The 22,899-nt window shown below is 46.8% G+C and overlaps 1 protein-coding gene across 3 annotated transcripts in view; it reads left to right on the top strand.

The window, feature by feature from the left end:
- Positions 1 to 17,911, top strand: part of nfia (nuclear factor I/A) — a 135,381-nt gene extending 117,470 nt beyond the window's left edge. Inside the window, exons 7-11 of one of the 3 annotated variants that reach the window (XM_039002147.1) lie at positions 3,014 to 3,192; positions 3,665 to 3,730; positions 5,195 to 5,360; positions 5,617 to 5,708; positions 17,781 to 17,911. In XM_039002147.1, the coding sequence (XP_038858075.1) occupies positions 3,014 to 3,192; positions 3,665 to 3,730; positions 5,195 to 5,360; positions 5,617 to 5,708; positions 17,781 to 17,795 (518 nt within the window). In that variant the 3' untranslated portion in view covers positions 17,796 to 17,911. The remainder of the gene's footprint in view (positions 1 to 3,013; positions 3,193 to 3,664; positions 3,731 to 5,194; positions 5,361 to 5,616; positions 5,709 to 17,780) is intronic. The other 2 variants (XM_039002149.1, XM_039002148.1) reach the window with 2 other exon arrangements.
- Positions 17,912 to 22,899: the final 4,988 nt, after the last annotated feature.

Below are 22,899 nucleotides of genomic sequence, written 5' to 3'. Positions count from 1 at the left end.
CACCTGGAATGCATTTCAAGATCCAGGCAACCTCTCGTTTTAACAATAAATTGTCAAGGTTACCCCCTCTCCTAGGGAGGTTGACATGTTTGATGCCGATATATAACGTAGGGACGAAATAGAGGGATTCGCTTCCAAATTAGTGGGCCGCAACTGGGTACGTCGAGTCCTTGTACCGAATGGTGCTACGATGCTCCGAGATACTTACTTTTAGTTTGCGCTTCGTTTTACCCACATCGTTTTTTACCACAAGGGAAAATGAGAAGATAAATAACTGCCTTAGTGGAGCACGTGTTAAAACCTTTGATTGGGATCATTTTCCTTGTTTGAGGGTGTTTGAAGGATCTCCATTTGTAAGTGCCATTTCCTTGAACGCAGCCAACATTAAAATTGGCAATACTTAAGTTTTGTCAATTAGGCTGTGGCGATAAAAGGATCTCTTTGCGCTGCTGGGTTACTGTACCCAGTACTGCCCTGTCTGTGAGGAGGCTCAGCAATGACCTATTGCCATGAGCCAGAGAACAGGTCTCAGACCAGTGAGCTGGAAAGAGGAGGAGGGAGGAGAGTCGGGGTAGAGAGAGGGTGGGAACGGGACAGGGGAGAGGTGTCTGAAAGAGAGCGGTGCCTGAGGGCATGGAGTGAGAGAGCAAGAGGATGACAGGGACAGAGAGAGTGTGTCTGTGAGAGAGGGAGAGAGAGAGGGAGGAGGGGGAGTGACTGAGTCAGCCTGTGAATGGGTGTGTCTGCCTCTGTGAGGTCAGTGTGGTTCTCTCTCCTGCCTGCAGCTTCTGCAGCATTGCCTCAGCACCCAGCACAGCAAGGCTAATTCAATTGTAGAGTCTGGACACTCCACTCTTCCGCCTGTGTGCGTGCCCATTCACATGCTCATTATGTCTGTGTGTGTGTGTGTGCTCGCGCAGCCAGGGAGTGCACAGCGAGGGTCTCTCCCTCGCGTAGCCTGTCTCTCCACCCCACACCCCCGCCGACCCCACCCCTCACTTCAAAAGTCCAACATTCCAGCCCCCCAGACAAAAGGCAGGAATATGAAAAGACGGGGCACGCCAAAAAGAGAAAAGGAGGGGTCTGCTTCTGTGTCTCTCAGCCTCTCAGGCTGGAAAGTGATCGAGGAAGGGCATGGAGTCTGCTTCCCAAATGGCACCCTATCCACAATGTAGTGCACTATATTTGCCCAGGGTCCAGTTTCCAGTCAGACTCTATTGAGGCTGTAAGTAGGGAATAGGGTGCCGTTTGGGATGCACCCAGAGAGAGCCGTGGTCCATTCTATTATTACTGTAAACACAATGGCCACATAGCGGCATGGCGGAGGGGGAGCGTCCCCCCAGTTTCCAGTCAGCCTCTATTGACAGAGCCATAAATCACGGCAAAGTTAAGTGAATTAATGCAGCAGGGAGCTGTGGCTTTAACAATGTTTATGTAGTATCAGCTTACCATCTCTCTCTCTCTCTCTCCGATAGCTGTACGATCCCTGCTTCTCCCCCTGCCCTCTCTCTCCCTCTCTTTCTTTCTCTCTCTCTCGCACTAAGTTTACCATCTCTCTTTCTTAGTTAACCATCTCTCTTTATCCTACTCTGTCTCTGTAATAGCTGTACGTTTTCTCTCTTTCCCTCTCTCTCTGTTTACCATCTTTCTCTCCCTCTCTCTCTCTCTCTCTCTCTCTCTCTCTCTCTCTCCCTCTCTCTCTCTCTCTCTGTCTCTGTTGCTGATATTGGAAATGGGCAGAGTGGCGGAGAGAGAGAGAGAGTCTTATTAAGAGAACCAGCAGTAATACATCACAGGCTTAAAGACCCCCTCTCTCTCCCCCGTCGTTGCACGTCCCAGCCAGGCATTATACTAATAACCAATAACTGAATATTACCTCTATTAAGAGCAGCCTAATTAGATTGTGCTGGTTACAATTAAATACTTAATAAGCCTCGATCCATTACAGCACTGTCAGTTTATACCACGGGATCCGGGTAGAGGACAGGTGCAGTGCTGTGCTGCAGACCTGTGCCAGTCGATTCATTGAGCCCGCGTGCACACTTGCATTGAATCTCACACACACATGCAGATCAACACACACACAAACCTACATGCGGTCACACTCACACAGACACACGCATGATTCACACACACACACACACACACAAACACACATGCTTGCGTTCACTCTCACACCGACTCTCACTCACATGCAGACATCACACACACGTGTTCACACACACTCATGCTCACACACACACAGATTTGGAACTTAGAGGATGGAAATATGTAATTGTATCATCGGTGACTACATCCAAAACATACATGGACTAAGACTTGGCACCAACACCTCCAGACTAATTGCTCTCGACACTTCTGTTGTGACAGTGCAAAGTCAAATGCCATCAGCGGACATCACAAATGTCACTAATGCCTAAATTGCCTAATTACAATGACTGTATACCAATTTGCGACAAATATCATGTTGAGAAGTGTCAAGTAAACGGTTACCATATTTTCCCCTTGTGCGAGTGAAGGAATGCGGCCCAAAGTATGCCTTTGGTTGAATCATGGAGGGCCCGCCTCCCTTTTGATAGACAGTGAGGGGCATTGTGGTCCGTAGACGTCTTGTCATCTGAACCGTGGGCCGCCTGCCCTCTGTCACGACCACGTCAAAAAGGCCTGTCTCACACACACACACACACACACACACACACACACGCACAGCCCAGCTTGTGTTTGTGTCTTGGCGTTTGTTTGTTTGGGAATTAGTGGGTGTGATTATGTGGGTGTGTCTGGATGTGCGTGTGTTGATGTGCGGTACATGTATGGTATGAAGTGACATACTAAATGGTGTGTGACAAACTATGGTGCATGGAGCCCCACCGTGATAGATGATGTCACCTTCTCTCCTCCATCCTCCCATCTCTCTAGCCTACTCCCTAACCAGACTCTCTCTCTCTCTCTTTTTCGCTCTCTTATTGACTGACATGACAAACTTGCTGTCTCCCCCCACCTCTCCCGTCCACAGCGAGTCCCCACGCCACGCCGTCGAGCCTCCACTTCCCCACGTCGCCCATCATCCAGCAGCCCGGCTCCTACTTCTCCCACCCGGCCATCCGTTACCATCCCCAGGAGAGCCTCAAGGAGTTTGTCCAACTTGTCTGCCCCGACTCTGGTCAGCAGGGAGGACAGGTGGGCTTCCTTAACGTAAGAACAAGGAGCCTTCTACAGTACATACATATCACAAACACCTGGGCTGTGTCCCAAATGGCATTTTATTCACTATTTCAGGGGTAGGCTACCCTGGTCCAGGAGGACCGCAGGCACTTCGTTTGTTGAATTTAGGCAAATCACTGAACTGATCAATTAGCTTAGTTAGTCAGGTGTGGTGTCTAGTTGGAACAATATCCTGCAGTACCTGCGTCACTCCAGGAACAGGGTTGCCTACCTCTGCCCTAGATAGTGCACTACTTTTGACCAGGGCCCATAGGGATTAGGGTGGCATTTGGGGTGCGTGACTTGTTCGATGCCTCTTGCTTCTTTTTTTGGATTCTTCTGTTTAAATTCTTCTGTCGTTTTCTTTCTCCCTCTATAGTGCTCTACATTCATGCTGGTCCATTCACACACACACACATATATATATATATATACACTAATGGGGGATTTTTTTCTCTGTTAGAAGTATGCAGAAATACCATGGGGGAAATACTGTACAAGTGGTCGAAGAGAGAGCACTGCAGTGGAGGTGTGTGTGTGCGTGCGTATGCCTGTATGTGTGTATATGTACTTGCGTGGGAATGCGTTTGTGTGGGTGTGTGTGTGTGTCTGTATCTGGGGGGGTTTGACTCGATGTCTGCAGTTAGATAGTTGATATATTTCTGTCTAGACACTGAATCAATACCCAAGCCAGTTTCCCCATGCACACTTTTCATTCGCCCATTTAATCTGAATCCATCTCTCCGTGTACTACTGCCCACAATACACACACTCTCACACACACACACACACACACACAGAGAACAGCACTGTGTGTGTAAAGGCTTAGTGAGCCGTGACGACAATCTCAGTACATGACTAACTTCTAGCTTTGAATAGCAGTAAAGGATAAGGGTACAGACATATCCAATGCCATCAATTAACCGTCTTACCTGGCTCTTTTCATAGTAATTAAATCACCAAAAACAGAGCTACAGAATTGTTCTCGATCAAATCTGAACATGACGCGGGATTCTATATCAAACGACTTAGCGTATCTGATACAAGTGGCGAGTTGATTTGCACACGCGCTTAGACCCACACACACACCGGTGTGACTTCCTTCCAGGCATAAATCTGGAGTGCACGGTAGCTGACCTTACTGCCTGCTGTCTCCAGCCTGGCCCCGACACTACAACGAGAGACGGTGGGATAGGAGGAGGTGGAGAGAGCGAGAGAAAGAGGGATGGATAGATTAGGAGGGAGAGAGAGGAAAGAGAGGGGGAAGAGAGACATGGAGAAGGGGGGGGGGGTAGAGGGATAGAGAGGCTGTGAGGAGAAGGAGGGAGAGTGGAGGAGTTAGCCCTGATGCTTCAGAGAGCGCGAGAGGGATGGAGAGAGAGAGGGAGGGAGAGGGAGTTAGCCCCAGCACACTGTTTTGGTAATAGATTATCAACGGCAAAGTGCGTACGGCAGCAGAATTCTTTATGACCAGGAGCAGGGAAAATTGCTGAGCAGTGTCTCGCAAAGAAGCGCTTTAATGTGCGCGTGTCCTCCGTCGAACGTGCACACACAAAGGGCCTGTTTAGAGGACAAGCAGGACCGATACTCTGATAGTGATACCGTAACAGGTTACAGCACTGACCTGTTGGGAGGTTTGCGCGCACGTGTTTGGTGTGTGTGTGTGTGTGTATGTGTGTGTGTGTGTGTGTGTGTGTGTGTGTGTGTGTGTGTGTGTGTGTGTGTGTGTGTGTGTGTGTGTGTGTGTGTGTGTGAGTACGTTTGTGGTGGGTTCAGGTTTTGAAGGTGCAATGTTGCTTGGTTTTTACTTTGTATTCTCTGTCTCGCTTTCTCTACCCCCCCCCCCCCCCCTCTCTCTCTCTCTCTCTCTCTCTCTCTCTCTCTCTCTCTCTCTCTCTCTCTGTATGTATATATATATATATATATATATATATATATATATATATATATATATATATATATATATATCTCTATATCTCTCTCTCTCTTTCAGCCCAACGGAAGCAGTCAGGGGAAGGTCCACAACCCATTCCTGCCCACCCCCATGCTGCCCCCTCCACCTCCGCCCCCCATGGCACGCCCTGTGCCCCTGCCTGTGCCAGACTCCAAACCACCTTCCACCTCCACCGAGGGAGGGGGCAACTCCCCCACCTCGCCAAGTGAGTGGATACTGGACACAAACACACCTACACACACATACCAACACACACAAACACACACACACACCAACACACACACACCAACACACACAAACACACACACACACACACACAAACACACACACACACACGCAGACAGACGTATCACCTGGCTACTTGTGTTAGCCTCCTCCTTTTGGAAATAGCAAGCACTCACCTTCTCTATCTCAATAGATGACCGAGGCATGACTTTCTCTACCTTTCTGACCCGTTGCAGCCTACTCCACACCGAGCACGTCCCCAGCCCAGCGCTTCGTCAGTGTGGGCCCCCGAGACCCCAGCTTTGTAAATATCCCTCAGCAGCCCCAGGTGAGCCACACACCCTACAGTGTTGTACGGCTGCTGTCTGCTACACACACACACTACATACTGTAGCTTCTGTTCCCAAGGGAGCTGTGTGATAAGCTAACACTTGGTGACTAGTGTGTGTGTGTGTGTGTGTGTGTGTGTGTGTGTGTGTGTGTGTGTGTGTGTGTGTGTGTGTGTGTGTGTGTGTGTGTGTGTGTGTGTGTGTGTGTGTGTGTGTGTGTGTGTGTGTGTGTGTGTGTGTACTAGTAGTAGTGTCTAGGCTGGACGGGGACTTATTCCAGAGGTGATTTATGGTGATTGTAATTGGTGTGGCCCTGACTGAGACCCCCTCTCTAGACACTGACCACTGCGCATATTCACACACACACACACACACACAGAGCACTACACACTAGTTCACATCCCTGCACACTAGTACACATTACGACACACTAGTTCACCTCACTACACACTACTAAATGTCACTACACGCTAGTACACACTAGTTCACATCACTACACACTACTAAACATCACTACACAGTAGTTCGCATCACTACACACAAGTACACTGAAACCAGTTTCTGCACTCACATACCATCATATACCAGTACACACAAACCAGACAGACCAGTATACACCGTTACTTAACCAGCTCCAGCACCATAACTGAGAAACCAGCTCTTACAATACACAAGAGACCGTGCATCAGCCAAGTTACATCCAGCCAGACAACCAACCCACAGAGGACAGACTCACTGCCAGAGAAAAGAAAAGCGGGATGGGAAGAGGGTGGAGAGAAGTCAAGGAATGATGACGTGTGTGTGTGTGTGTGTGTGTGTGTGTGTGTGTGTGTGTGTGTGTGTGTGTGTGTGTGTGTGTGTGTGTGTGTGTGTGTGTGTGTGTGTGTGTGTGTGTGTGTGTGTGTGTGTCAAAGCGGCGCGTCTGCGGCCCTCAGCGAGCGGGGCCGTCGATTTATTGACTCTGTCACAGGCCGCAAGACACACACTTCCCCCTGGAAGAGAGGAGGCAGGTGTTTGTCATAAACGCCAGAGAGGAGGGTGGGAGAGAGGAAGGGAGGGAGGGAGAGAGGAAGGGAGGGAGGGAGGGGAGGTTAGCCGAGTGGCTGCTGCTGTTATTTATTGTTTGTGTTTATTTATTTATCTATTTATTCATCCCGGCCTCTCTCTCTCTCTCCCTCCTCTCTTTCTCTTTCTTTCTGTAATTTTTTTCCTCTCTCCCGTGCTCTCTCTCTCTCTCTCTCCCTTTTCTCTTTCTCTCTCCCTCGCTCTCTCCTTATCCCACTGGGGTTATCCACTAAGCCTCCAGCCCAATCTGCACATCTATCTGTGTTTGCTCAGGCCTGCCAATCCGGCGCTCTGCGCATTATTAATTTGGCCTGGCGCTGAGGACTGGGACTCTGAGGCCTGTTTCTCGAACAAACGCATACCCACACGCACACACACACACACACTCCCCATCTGGGTGTTTGTGAGCCATTGTTTGAGTATGTATTCAGGACGCCATTTTTCGCCAGAAAGCTCAGCGCACTTGGTGATGATTAGGTGGTCATGATGGTATGGGATATTGGTTTTAACTCCCCCACTCTTACCATAAGAGCCATGGAATCTTAAGTGGACACAGTGTCTTATCTAATACATAACCTGTTTTATTGCGGAATGACAAAGGGCCTGCTAAAAGGTAGAAAAGGATATTCTCATTGACTTCAACATTAACGGGCAGAGCTAGGCTCTCTCGCCACAGCTGTAGCTCTGTTGCAATCTCTCTGTTCTTCAGATGCCCATAGAAATGCCCGTAGAGGCCGAGCCACTGGACCACTAGCGGCTCTATGTGCAAGCGGCCATTTTCCCTCTGCCGTGCGTTCCGTCAATGTCAATTTTGTCTGTGGGGGGCGGGTCGTCTGATAGAGCCGCAATATTAAAGCCCCAGACATAAAAACGCTCGAGATGGACAGAGAGGGCTTCGCTATATTAAAGTGTGTGACCCCCACAGCGGGAACTTGTCTCTCACACACCCTCACACACACACACACACACACACACACCCAACACTCGGCTCCTAGTTTCAAAACCTCCCCGCGGCTCCGGGGACAAAAGTTACCCATGGCGGCCATTGTAGAGAGAGAGAAAGGGATAGAGGGAAGAAGGGATTGATGGAGGGAGAGTGGGAGAGAGAGATGTGACTGTAACAGTAAACATTCCCAGTCCGCTCGCCATGGAAACGGAAAGGGGGGTACAGTCGGGACGGTTGATTGAGGGGCCGTTGTTTGTGTGCCTGTGCCCACTCTCCATACCTCCTACCCCCCTTTCCCCCTCTCTCATTGGCAGCTTTTTGGGAGAGTGAGTTTGGGGTGATGAAGGCAATGCCAATGAAAGAAGAGCGATAGGTGTTAAAGCAAAGCCTAATAAAGAGTGTGTGTGTGTGTGTGTGTGTGTGTGTGTGTGTGTGTGTGTGTGTGTGTGTGTGTGTGTGTGTGTGTGTGTGTGTGTGTGTGTGTGTGTGTGTGTTTGATGGGCACAGTGCCCGCGGGTCAGTGCAGTGTAGGGGGGTGGGTGGAGGCTACCATGGGAGCCCTGAGACCGCGGGGCTTAGCACCACACCGAGGACCCCGTGATGCCCTGCTCTCTGCCCGTCTATCATACAGTTCTCACACACCAGACACACACGGCCCGCCCCTTGTCATCCTGGGTAGACATATACGCCCCCTATATACAACATACATACACACACACACACACAGACTTGTCCTCCTCTCCTTACCCTCTTACCCCCAGGCTAATCCAACAAAGACATTGGTACACACACACAGCCCCAGTCCCATAGTAACGCCACTCCTCAGACAAGTCACACAGCCCTGCAAAGGAGAGACAAAGGGTTAAGTAAACTTCACGTACGTTTCACGCTGGCTAAAATTCACAAACACACACACACACACATCCGTCGTCTACAGTTGGATAGACTGCAGTGGCTTGATGAAGTGCCTCATGTATAGTGTCAATAGGTCTGGGATGAAGTTCAGATTCATAAGCAATGTTTCCAATCAGAGAAGGAGTTTTATAGTTTTGGATATAGGAGTGTGTAGCGGGATGTAGAGAGTATGCATGCAAGTACGTGTGTGCGTTTGTGTGCGGACCCCTTCCCGTGGTGTGTATGTGTTTGCCAAGCCTAGCCCTTTTGTCTTTGCCGTGTGTGTGTGTGTGTGTGTGCATCTGCTTTTGTGTGTGTGTGTGTGTGTGTGGGGTCAGTAAATTGGAGCAGCGGAGACCGTATCCCTGGCTGCCCAGTCCTTTAATTCCCTCTATATAAAGGGCAAGCAGAACAGAACAGACAGATAAGACCTTTAATAGGCTCTTGTACTCTGTGTCAATTTGTCTACTGCGATGGCCCACAAACACCAGCCAGCATCATTGTGGTGGCACACACACAGACAGTCGCCTCACAGCCACTTCTCTCTGAATATAGGACATTAGTACACGTTTGGGGGGGACGAATTAAAGGTGCAATCTGTAGCTTTCTGTTTTCCAGTCTTAAGGGCTGCCCCTACACTTAAACTGAGGGGATAAATGTGTATGAAAGTTACAGGTTTGCGCCCTTTAAATTGTTTATTTTGGGGCTACCATAAACATAATCAGCGTGTCATGTGTAAAGTCATGTTAGGAGTCACTATGTAAATATCTAGATTTTTTGGGGGGTGGGTCATTACCTGGTTGAACCAGCAGGGGGAGATGCTCTGACTTGTCTACTCTCCCACAGTAATTATGATGCGTATTCTTATAAGCAGACCTGATAGGGTTGTCTAAGACAGCCACCTATCACTCATCAATGCAACTGTAGGGGCATTAATATTACAGCATCCACAGACCAGGAATAGCTAACGCTGCTAATAATGCTAATGACGAAGCATTGCAACACTAGTCATTTCACTGATAGTCAGCTAGTTTGAGGTGTTGGTTCTAGCGTGCACTGAACGAGACCCACAGGATACTCTGGTAGTAGGTCAAAAGTAGTGCCCTATAAAGGGAACAGGGTGCCATTTGGAACGCGGGCATAGTGTAAGGTGTAGTGTGTTGTAGTATGCTGATAGGTGTGCGTGTAAATAAGTCAGCAGGGTGAGTGTCTGCTCATCCCTCAGGGAGCTGTAAATGATGGAGGGAGAGGAAAGGACAGAGACGGGAAGAGCGAGTGGGGAGGGGAGACCGAGGGGAGATGAATGGGTAGAGGGAGATGTGGAGGCTGGGGGGGGGGGGGGAGAGAAGGGATGAGATGGAGAGAGGGGAAGACGGAGGTAGAATGAGTGAGATGGAAACAGTGGTGGAAAGAATGGCGGGGCTGGCAGAGAAGAGGCTGGTGGCGGAGAGGGTAGAGGGGGAATAGAGGGGTAGAGGGAAGGGATGTGGGGCGCGAGGGAGAGGTGGAATAGAGGGGTAGAGGGAAGGGATGTGGGGCGCGAGGGAGAGGTGGAATAGAGGGGTAGAGGGAAGGGATGTGGGGCGCGAGGGAGAGGTGGAATAGAGGGGTAGAGGGAAGGGATGTGGGGTGTGAGGGAGAGGTGGAATAGAGGGGTAGAGGGAAGGGATGTGGGGCGCGAGGGAGAGGTGGAATAGAGGGGTAGAGGGAAGGGATGTGGGGCGCGAGGGAGAGGTGGAATAGAGGGGTAGAGGGAAGGGATGTGGGGCGCGAGGGAGAGGTGGAATAGAGGGGTAGAGGGAAGGGATGTGGGGCGCGAGGGAGAGGTGGAATAGAGGGGTAGAGGGAAGGGATGTGGGGCGCGAGGGAGAGGTGGAATAGAGGGGTAGAGGGAAGGGATGTGGGGCGCGAGGGAGAGGTGGTTTCATCAGTGCACCACTCTGGGTGCTGGGAGCTGGTTTGCATTACATGAGGCTGAACTCCTCTGAGATGACACTCATCTGCAGGCACTTTACCCGGCGGCCTGAGTCAGCACTTCTCCACGTGATGAGATTACTGGTTCCATTGAAAGGGAGTTTAAAGGAACAGGCCAAGATCCCACACCACACTCTTTCCCCGGGTGTGTGTCCTTCCTCCTAACTCCCCCTCTCTCCTCTGCTTCTCTCTCGCTCCACACTGCGCCATGCTTGACTCGATGACTCAAGTGTGTGTGTGTCTGTCAGTCTGTGCGTGTGTGTGTGCACCAACCCATCCATATAAAACCAGCTTCACCTTGAAGGCGTTCAGATAGGACACCCAGACAGATGAGCGCAGAGCGGCTGTCTGTTACCTGCTGCTAGCGTCGTACTGTGCACACACTCACGCACACCGATACGCGCGCGCACACACAGACAGCCCCGGAGCAAACAGCTGCAGAGCTAGAGTGTGAGGGTTGGAATCCCCACCTTTCTCTCTCCCTGGGCCTGTGTGTTATTTACTGTTCCAACCCTGGGACTAGGTCTCCCTCTCTCTCTTTTTAATTTTTTTCTTTTTCTTTCTGTCGTCCCTTCTCGCTGTCTCTCCTATTAAATAGTTGCCCTCACCACCACCACCACTTTTTACTGGTCTGGTTGTGTGATTTCTATCTATCTAGCCCCAGATTGGAGGTAGAAAGAATGTCCTGAAAAAAGAGCAGGGCACAGATTCACAAAAACCTTCTTAAGAAGAAATCTCTTCTTAACTGCCATTTTTTCCTTAACTATAGACTTAAGAAGGAAGTTAAGCAAAGTTGCTATTCCTCAAAAAGGTTCTTGGAAATGTTCTCGTGCTTTTTCTTATGTTTCTCCTTAAGCAAAATGTTAAGAAGAAGTCAGATTCTTGAAAATAAAGGTATTGCAAATGTTCTTAATTCCAAGACAGCTGAACCTTTGTCTTAAACTGGACTCTCGAGTGGCGCAGCGGTCTAAGGCACTGCATCCCAGTTCAAGAGGCGTCACTCTCAGTCTCTGGTTCGAATCCAGGCTGTATCACATCCGGCCGTGATTGGGAGTCCCATTGGGCGGTGCACGATTGGCCCAGCGTCGTCCGGGTTTGGCCGGGGTAGGCCGTCATTGTAAATAAGAATTTGTTCTTAACTGACTTGCCTGGTTAAATAATAAAACCAAAAAATTCAAACTAAGGGCAGTGAGAGAAAAAGCTCATGAAAGCAATTTAACATGTTTAATTCACTCACAAAATTAATCTGAAAGTTTCAGTATTGATTATTTTAAACCCAAGAACATGTTTTAGAACAGTAATCTCAGTATGAAATATGCTAACATGATTGTCATTGCTAGCTAGACAACTAGCTAAAACGGTTGCCTAGCAACACACATCTTAAGAAGATTTGTAAGAATATATTTCAGAAGTTCGTAGGAAAATCATTCAAACTTAAGATATTGTTAAGGAATTGCACTTACGAATTGCACATTTTTTCATTAGAAGCTTCTTCCGTTTTTGTGAATCTGGGCCCAGGCTGTAACCACACAACATACCTGTAGATCTCCAAACACTCTCTGTGTCTGAGTGGCAGAAACACCCAGGTCTGTGTCTTTACAGTCTAATGTCTCATTCAGGGAGAGAAAGGGAGGGAGAGAGGGACGGAAAGAGAGAGACGGGAGGGAGAAAGAGAGGGGCATGGATTGAGTGAAAGAGAGAGGGCGAAGGATGGAGGGGACGAGAGAATGACTGAAGTATGGTCTTGCCTGCGGTGGAGCTCCTCGCCAGTTTGTGTTCCGTCAGACCACCGAATAAAAACAACGTTGCTTTTATTCGCCTCCCTCACGACGGACAGCGGGCACAGAGGAGTCCCTCCCTCTTTCTCTATCTCTGTGTGTGTGTACGTACATGCCTATGTGTGTGTTTGCCCATGTGTGTGCGGTCACTAGTGGCACATGGGGGGTCACAAAGGGCCATTTCTCGCCCCACCTCCCTGTGCCCGCTCGGGCCCCACAACACATGGCATTGCTCATCCCCGGCCGGGCATCTGGTGGGCATTCCTATGGGCACTGGAACACACCACAGTGTAATGGTTAGAGTTATAGTGGAGCCCTGGGGCACCAGTTCCAGCTCCAACCACCCCAGTCTAGCCTAACAGAGCAACACATGTCCCCAATAACATCTTCCTCTGGTTCTACTAACAAGACACACACTGGTAATCAATTGAACGTGTCCGTCTGCTACTTGTGTGTGTGTTTCTTGCTTTCTTTCGTCATCCTTCGCTCTCTCACCCCCCCCCCCCTCTCTCTCATCCCCATTTTTTTCAATCATTCTGTGCTTGTAGTACTGTGCCCTGACAGTGTCTGAGTATTTGTATTCTAAATCACAAGTACCAGCACCAGCCCACTGTGTGGTAACACTACCCCACTGTCCACACACACACACACACACACACACACACACACACACACACACACACACACACACACACACACAAAGTTACTAGTAGACAAGGATGGGGGGAGGGAAGGAGCTGCACTGCAGAGAGAGAGAGAGAGAGAGTGAGCGAGGCAGAAAGTCCTAGCGTCAGCAACTTGTATTGATTAAAAACTAACCTTCCAGTCTTCTCTGCCGCCGAGCAGCAGCGTGCGCGGGCCCGGCAGTAGAATTTCAACGAGTCACGAGCCAGCACACTCACAGGCCTGGGCGGGCAGGAAAAGAGCGGCTAGCAACGTGCAGGAGCACACACACAACGCACAGGACAGACACCACACACATAATATACACAACGCACAGGACAGACACCACACACATAACATACACAACGCACAGGACAGACACCACACACATAACATACACAACGCACAGGACAGACACCACACACATAACATACACAACGCACAGGACAGACACCACACACATAACATACACAACGCACAGGACAGACACCACACACATAACATACACAACGCACAGGACAGACACCACACACATAACATACACAACGCACAGGACAGACACCACACACATAACATACACAACGCACAGGACAGACACCACACACATAATATACACAACGCACAGGACAGACACCACACACATAACATACACAACGCACAGGACAGACACCACACACATAACATACACAACGCACAGGACAGACACCACACACATAACATACACAACGCACAGGACAGACACCACACACATAACATACACAACGCACAGGACAGACACCACACACATAACATACACAACGCACAGGACAGACACCACACACATAATATACACAACGCACAGGACAGACACCACACACATAATATACACAACGCACAGGACAGACACCACACACATAACATACACAACGCACAGGACAGACACCACACACATAACATACACAACGCACAGGACAGACACCACACACATAACATACACAACGCACAGGACAGACACCACACACATAACATACACAACGCACAGGACAGACACCACACACATAATATACACAACGCACAGGACAGACACCACACACATAACATACACAACGCACAGGACAGACACCACACACATAACATACACAACGCACAGGACAGACACCACACACATAATACACACAACGCACAGGACAGACACCACACACATAATACACACAACGCACAGGACAGACACCACACACATAACATACACAACGCACAGGACAGACACCACACACATAATATACACAACGCACAAGCACACACTATAACAATGCCTTCATTTGAAACACCAGGCCTTTCGTTTTAGCCTTGGGTCCTTTCACCCCTCTAGTCTCATGACTTAGTTTGATGCTTCTTTCCGCTATATGGAATACTTCATGTTCAAGATGATTTCATTCATTGTGTTTTGAGTACACGTGTAAGTGAACCAAAAAGGAGAGACGCTAGTCTGTTATTTGCTCATATTGTTTGCTTTCGTGCATGTGTATCAGAGTGCATGTGTGTGTGTGTTTTCACGTTGTGTGTGTGTGTGTCTGAGCTCCCTCTGAATCAGTAGCACAGTGTCTGCGGCAGCGTCTGGCTGCTCCGAACTCACGGAACAGTGACAAGGGAGAACACAGCGGGACAGGGGAGGAGGAGTGAGGAGAACTGAGAGAGAGGGAGAAAGAGGCCGAGTGAGGGAAGAGAGGGAGAAAGAGGCCGAGTGAGGGAAGAGAGGGAGAAAGAGGCCGAGTGAGGGAAGAGAGGGAGAAAGAGGCCGAGTGAGGGAAGAGAGGGAGAAAGAGGCCGAGTCAGGGAAGAGAGGGAGAAAGAGGCCGAGTCAGGGAAGAGAGGGAGAAAGAGGCCGAGTCAGGGAAGAGAGGGAGAAAGAGGCCGAGTGAGGGAAGAGAGGGAGAAAGAGGCCGAGTGAGGGAAGAGAGGGAGAAAGAGGCCGAGTGAGGGAAGAGAGGGAGAAATAGGCCGAGTGAGGGAAGAGAGGGAGAAAGAGGCCGAGTCAGGGAAGAGAGGGAGAAAGAGGCCGAGTCAGGGAAGAGAGGGAGAAAGAGGCCGAGTCAGGGAAGAGAGGGAGAAAGAGGCCGAGTGAGGGAAGAGAGGGAGAAAGAGGCCTAGTGAGGGAAGAGAGGGAGAAAGAGGCCGAGTCAGGGAAGAGAGGGAGAAAGAGGCCGAGTGAGGGAAGAGAGGGAGAAAGAGGCCGAGTGAGGGAAGAGAGGGAGAAAGCGGGATACACAGGGAGGTATCCATGGGCCGGGTCTTGCTAATGGTAGCATGAGCTTCAACTTGGGGCAGGGAGGAGGGAAGTTGAGAAGAGGGGGAGAAGGGAAAGAGAGAGAGAGAGAGGAACGGAGGGAGAGGTGTCAGGGCGCTTGCTCACTGGAAACGTGAACAATGGAGAGAGCAATAAATATGGCATTTCACTGAAGGATGTAAACACCACCACTACACACACTCGATTCAATGTAAGGGGCTTTATTGGCATGGGCAATATATGTTTACATTGCCAAAGCAAGTGAAATAGATAATAAACAAAAGTAGAATAAACAATAAAACATTTCAAATGTCATATTATGTCTATATACAGTGTTGTGAGGATGTGCAAATAGTTCAAGTATAAAAGTGAAAATAAATAAATATAGGTTGTATTTACAATGGTGTTTTGTTCTTCACTGGTTACAATTTTCTTGTGACAACAGGTCACAAATGTTGCTGTTGTGATTGCACACTGTGGTATTTCACCTAATAGATATGGGAGTTTATCAAAATTGGATTTGTTTTCGTGTTCTTTGTGGGTCTGTGTAATCTGAGGGAAATATGTGTCTCTAATATGGTCATACATTTGGCAGGAGGTTATGCGCACACTGCCCACAAAATGAGCAGGGTGCACATAGCCTGTCTTCTCTTGGGAGTCAGGTCTGCCTTCGGCTGCCTTTCTCAATAGCAAGGTTATGCTCACTGAGTCTGTACATAGTCAAAGATTTCCTTAATTTTGGGTCAGTCGCAGTGGTCAGGTATTCTGCCACTGTGTACTCTCTGTTTAGGGCCAAATAGCATTCTAGTTTTCTCTTTTTTTGTAAATTTTTTACAATGTGTTAAGTCATTATATTTTTGTTTTCTCATGATTTGGTTGGGTCTAATTGTGTTGCTGTCCTGGGACTCTGTGGGGTCTGTTTGTGTTTTTGAACAGAGCCCCAGGACCAGCTTGCTTAGGGGGCTCTTCTCCAGGTTAATTTCTCTGTAGGTAATGGCTTTGTTATGGAAGGTTTGGGAATCGTTTCCTTTTGTTTCCTTCCTTCACACCTGTGTTAACGAGAGAATCACTGACATGATGTCAGCTGGTCCTTTTGTGGCAGGACTGAAATGCAGTGGAAATGTTTTGGGGGGATTCAGTTCATTAATTGCAATTCATCTGATCACTCTTCATAACATTCTGGAGTATATGCCAATTACCATCATACAAACTGAGGCAGCAGACTTTGTGAAAATTTATATTTGTGTCATTCTCAAAACTTTTGGCAACAACTGTATAGTTTTTTGTGTGTTCTAGGGCAACGGTGTCGAGATGATGGAATTTGTATTCGTGGACCTTTTTTGGAACACCCATTATTTTTGTATTACTAAGATTTACTGTCAGGGCCCAGGTCTGACAGAATATGTGCAGAAGATCTAGGTGCAGGCCCTCCTTGGTTGGGGACAGAAGCACCAGATCATCAGCAAACAGTAGACATTTGATTTCAGTTTCTAGTAGGGTGCTGCTGACTGTTGTAGTGCCCTTGCCAATTCGTTGATATATATATATATATATATTGAAGAGGGTGGGGCTTAAGCTGCATCCCTGTCTCACCCCCCCGGCCCTGTGGAAAGAAATGTTTGTTTTTGCCAATTTTAACCGCACACTTGTTGTTTGTGTACATGGATTTTATAATGTTGTATGTTTTTCCCCCAACACCATCAATTTGTATAGCAGGCCTTCATGCCAAATTGAGTCGAAAGCTTTTTTTAAATCAACAAAGCATGAGAAGACTTTGCCTCTGTTTTAGTTTGTTTGTTTGTCAATTAGTGTGTGCGTGGTGAATACGTGGTCTGGCGTACAGTAATTTGGTAAAAAGCCAATTTGACATTTGTTCAGTACATTGTTTGCACCGAGGAAATGTACGAGTCGACTGTTAATGATGATGCAGAGGATTTTCCCAAGGTTGCTGTTGACGCATACCCCATGGTAGTTATTTGGGTCAAATTTGTCTCCAATTTTGTGGATTGGGGTGATCAGTCCTTTGTTCCAAATATTGGGGAATATGCCATAGTTGAGGATGATGTTAAAGAGTTTAAGTATAGCCAATTGGGATTTGTGGTCTGTATATTTTATCATTTCATTTAGGATACCATCAACCCCATAGGTATTTTTGGGTTGGAGGGTTTGTATTTTGTCCTGTAGTTCATTTGATGTAATTGGAGAATCCAGTGGGTGTTGCTATTTGATCATGTAGGGCTGAATTTCATGGCTGAAATTGTTCAGAGAAGAAGGCACAATGTGACTGGCTGGCTGGCTGGAGAGTATAGGAACACCATGGCAACTAGGTACTAAGTAGAGAGAGAGCAACGACTCTTGAGAAAAAGGAACTGCGCGGGCTGACGTATCAGACTCGGACATAACAATAGGACTTACTGTCTGCTTAAATGAACTTCATCTGAAATGTATGCTCTTCTTCTCTCCCTCTGTCCTTCTCGCTGTTCTGCAGTGGTACCTGGGCTAGGGACTCCAGACCCCCTTGCAGCCCGCTGGACAGATCGCTGGACCCCCTACTTTCTCCCCTGAGTGCGACCTAACCTGAAACCCTGCAAACGTGCTCACCTGTTTGACAGAGAGAAGCCCAACAGCCCGCCCCCCCCCCCCCCCCCCCCCCCCCCCCCCCCAATCTGTCGCCGTCTCCTCACCCCCAGCGCCTGAGAGACTAGAGCATCAGCATGGCTACAACAACACCCCCCCCCAGAAAACAAGAGGAGAGCTACTCACCGCTAGATACACTATATATCTATATAGCCCATATATATCCCCCATTCACATGGTTGGTTTATATGCCTATATTCATATATAGTACCAGTCACCTCAACTGTTTATTGGAAGAGAGCTAGCAGCCTATATATCCTGGGAAAGTGCACGTCGTCTTGTTCCTTTTCTTTCTTCTCGTCCACCCCACTTTGCCGCGGAGGGGGCATGATCATGTGACTAAATCAAAGAGCTTCCCTATACCTTTCGTCGTCGTAGCCGAACTTTGAAGAGGGTCCGGCGGGCGAGAAAGGCACAGAGAGCTATGCGTCCTGTGTACGTGTATGTGCCGAAACGAGGGGAAGATCAAAGCTCTTGTTTCCTCTCCGTCTTTGCCCTCTTTCCCCCTCTCTCTTGTTGTTTCCGGACTCTGTTGAGTTTGTTGGGGGTTATTGCCCCTGGTCGGGTGGCTCGCGGATGTAGAGGTTTTAGCTGGGTCAGATACCAACCAGTTAATACCTCTCACCCCCCCCCACCATCACCTCTCACCCCCCCCTATCCCACACTCAACCCTGAGGAGGGACTCTCCCCCCACAGCCATACCAAGAGGCTGAAGCCTTCACCCGGCCACATGGCTTTTCCAGGGACATCTAGCAGTGCAAATGGAACCCCATGCAGAGGAGAACAACCTACCAACCATCACACCGTGAACTCATAGGGCAGGGGACGAGGGAGGGGATGGAGTATTGATGTTTAATATCGGTCAATCGGGTGACATATTGAAACTGGTTTAAAGCCTGCAACAAGAAGAGAAGTATTTCAACGAGAGGCTTGTGAGAAAATAACTTCTGTCTGGGAGGCTTGTTCATGTTTCATTTTTGTATAAAGGTAATTTCAGTTCTTTCCGATCAACCCACAAACTAATGGTCTGTACGATGCTATACAATGCAAAGGGCAGGTAGAAGGTCTGTAATTCTACAAACTGATTAGACAGGAGACATCCGTGACTTAGTTGAACAGTGGAATATTGAATTGAGGAAAGTGCAATTTCGTTGGATAGTGGTTGGATAGTTAAATGTCTTTGTAAGATAGGTCGTTGAAACAATTGGTGAAAAGTATATATATTTTTCTTCCTAGTCCTTTCACACCTCCGGGACTCTAAAATATCGGGGTACAAAAATAAACGTCAATTAGAACGATAGCCTTGTGAGAAAATAAGGGGAGCTGTATTTTTTGTTTGTTCCATCTTGTAAATTTGTTAGTATTGTCGAACGAAAAATCCCTTTAAGAAATATAATTTTAAAGCATCTCTTGCAGCTTTAGACTGCGATAATTTTTTTTTTTTAAACGCAGTGATTCACTTATTTTAAGAAAGCACATGATTTTAAATCAAGAAGTAGCGCCTTAAATTTCTCATGAGGCAAAATCCGGAACAACTTTGTTGTAAAAATTATATTATATGGGCGTCCAAGTTCTGGTTTGATTGGCTAGACCTTCTCTAAGCCTTGTCCAATCGGAAGCACTTATTCCTGCAGTTGGCTTATGGGCTGGGGGTGGAAGTTCAGTGAGAAAGAGAAAAAGCAGAGGGACCCTCTGTGAGCATTTGTGTTGCGAACACGTTGATATCTACATGAAGGCAAGATCGCAACCAGACGGCGAAGCTTTTCAGTCGCTTCGCATGCAAATTACCATTTTATTAAAGTTTTGTTTTGTTTTTGTTTCCTATACTATACATACTATATATATACACTCTTATGACCGACTCATCCACTGTCGATCAAAAACGTATTAAAACTATTTTAAAAAATCAACAAAAAAAATCTGCATGTTCTAGTGTTAGTGACACATTTTTACATAGATTATGTAGAGTTAGTGAATAAAGACACTATTGTAATCCCAACATCAGGCACTTGCCAATAGTCTATATTTGTTTGGCCCCTCGAGGCTTTTTTTTTACTGCTGTCCTTCACAATCAACCAGCTGAACATCTTTAAGACTCTTATTCGCTTCTCATCATTTCTGAGTCGTTTTTCCTATTTCGTTCCCTCTTGAAATTATCAGTTCTCGTTTTTTTCTTAAAGTATATATATTTTGTTTGTATGTTCTCAAATTGCACGAAACAATTGTTCCTCATCAATGTGCCTTGAGCGATGGTCTAGTCCCGAGTTGTTGCACAATGTTCCAATGTGGAGAGTTAAATTTTTTTCCCCCCTTTGGATTTATTTGTTTCATCCCCCACCTCCCATTATGTAGGAGTGATCACAGTTGTAATACTGATAAGGAACATGAAATACAATGAAATTGCTGGTTATAATACGCAGTATTACATCTGCTATTTGAAGACCTCTCAGGCCCGTACAACAGTGCTTTTTCTCTCTGTGATGCAACATGGAAGTGCTGTGTGAGTACAGGTTCTGACATACTATCTCTGTCTTGTACTGCTGTTAAACTAGGCCAGAGTCAATCACCCTGGTATGGCCCCATTTTTAGTCGTTCAGTGAGTAGGAATAGAGCTCTTAGCTTTGTATCTTGTAGATAGTTTAGTTAACCCCTAAGCCACCCCCTACCTGTAACCCATTTTTTTTTGTGTGTTGAGAATACTAGTCTATTGATATTTATGGATGTTGCTGCAATTTCTAAATGGAAACTACTTTTTGTTTTGGAGTCTTCCTGTTTTTTTTGTTTGTTTTTTTTTGTCTTTTTTTCTCCCAGAAGTGAATAATGAGAGAGATATATGCAATACCTGCTTGCACTCATGTAGACATACACTAGTCCTTTTACTTTGTCGTTTTTTTGGTGATCTTTTTATTTGATTTTTTATAAAGTTAGCCTGCACTTGACTGGCTGCATGGTTGGGGGTCGGTCCATTTGGCAGACCCACTCATGGAGAACAAAGGTTTCGCAAAGCCTAGTCAGCCTCGCTCGGGTATTTTACTTTATTTGTATTCGACACGTACAAGATGACCGCAAAATATATTAGGGTTCTCCTTTTTGTATATTTCTGGTCACAAGCAAGCCTTTCAACAAGTCAAACTTCCTCTCCATCACAAAATCCAAATTTTCGACAGACTAAGAAATATGACGTCCAACAATAACAAAAGTCCCACTTTCTATATCCTTTACTTCAAACGGACTTCCAAGTTGCATATATATGAATTGTTTATCTGTCTATTACATATATCATTTTAAAAACGACATTTTGAGTATTGGGAAGCCTTTCCCAAGGTGTCCAACGTGATGGTTTAGTAGTAACACTTGCGTGGGTTGTGTGTTTCATTTAGTAGGACCGTTTTGTTTTGTCTTTGTTCTTGCCTACCCTTTAGCGATGAGTTGGGCATTACTTTCTTAATTATCTGCACTAAAATATGAATTAAATGACAATAGTGAGAATTATTGAAAAACTGCTTCCAGGGCTTAAAAGAGCGAAGGGGGAATAAACAATTGCACGGACATTTTTGTCACAAAAACTTGTTGTGGACAGCCTAGCATCTAATCAGCAAGATTTGGCTGTGTGTAAAATACGACAAAATTGCACCCTTTTTAAAGAAAGAAAGAAAAAAAGAAAGACTAAAAGCAATAGTTTGGGCAGTTTTTGTTCTTGTGTTGTGTGTGTCATTTAGTTATGGGTACAGAAGTGGACAAAAGATGTGGTGATGATGAGAAAGAGAGTAAAAAGCTATGGAGCAAGCAGGGCCGAAAGGCCTGACTGTGGGAGACGTGGTGTTTGTATGTTGTATAGTTTTATTAATTACACTGATTTTAAAGCTGCCCTATTTTATAATGCAGGACTTTTGTAACATTAATTAAATGAGGAAAAAACTAGTGTTGTGAATTCTCTGATTGTTTGTATTAAGGCCACATTAATAGAACTGGTTTTGTTTGTTCCATGGGAACTGGATTTAAGTTGAAAACTTTCCTGTTTCCTTATCTTTTTCTTTTTTTTCTTTCCTTTTTGTATGTATTTAAGGACTTGTTCTTCTTTTGATGGTATAGCGTATTCCTATACTTTAAAAGTATAAGGTATTGAGGTGAAAAGCCCATTGTAAATGGATGTTACAGTATGCTGTATGTTGAAGGTTATTTGTTGCATCAGTGTTGATGAAGCTAAATCTAGGTAATTCTGAGGAAATTGGTAAGAAGAGTGTTTTTTTTAATGCATTTAAAAATTAGTTTAGGCAGAAGACAATGACATAGACAGCCAAAGGATGCCCCTATTATAAATGCATCTCGGCATCTTTTTTTGTGTTCACCATTCCATGCAGGAAAATAAACAGCTTGATATGCAACATGGTTCTTTTTCACATATTTCTTTCCCTGTCCCACTCTCACCCACTTCCTCACCAAATGGTCCTCAGAAACCGTGGGTCCTCTCAAACCACTTCCCATTCACACACTCACGTGCGGTTCTTCATGGCATTTGCAAAACACAGACACAGTCAACATACACACGGCTCTTGCCTAGATAGAGGTGAGTTGTTCATCTATTGTCCAACTTTTGTGTAACTTTTCATCAAGGCTATGAACAGCCTATAGACTGGCGCTGCATGGGAAGGTGTTTGGCATAACCTGTACATCACTTATCTGCTGTCAACCTCTGCGCCCTGTAAAACAAACTGGGGACCTCGAAAGGTTATGACACTGAGGCGCTTGATGCTTAACTGAATCAGCAAAATGTCATTCACATTTGTGCTAAAATAACCTTTTCTGAAAATCACATCCACAAATGGGAGTTTACAACAACCCACAGGGGCCTCGAACACTACTGACATTTTCCGTTATGCTTCTTGGCTTCCCTCTCCTTGCGTTACCATATCCTAACCATTATCACACCATTCACCAGACCCACGGGCATTAACCACAAACATACACGC

Source organism: Salvelinus namaycush, chromosome 10 (genome assembly GCF_016432855.1).
Source record: "Salvelinus namaycush isolate Seneca chromosome 10, SaNama_1.0, whole genome shotgun sequence".
In the NCBI taxonomy this organism is placed as follows: Eukaryota; Metazoa; Chordata; class Actinopteri; order Salmoniformes; family Salmonidae; genus Salvelinus; species Salvelinus namaycush.
The sequence above is the reverse complement of the archived record's forward strand: the minus strand, read 5'-3'. Positions and strand labels throughout refer to the sequence as shown.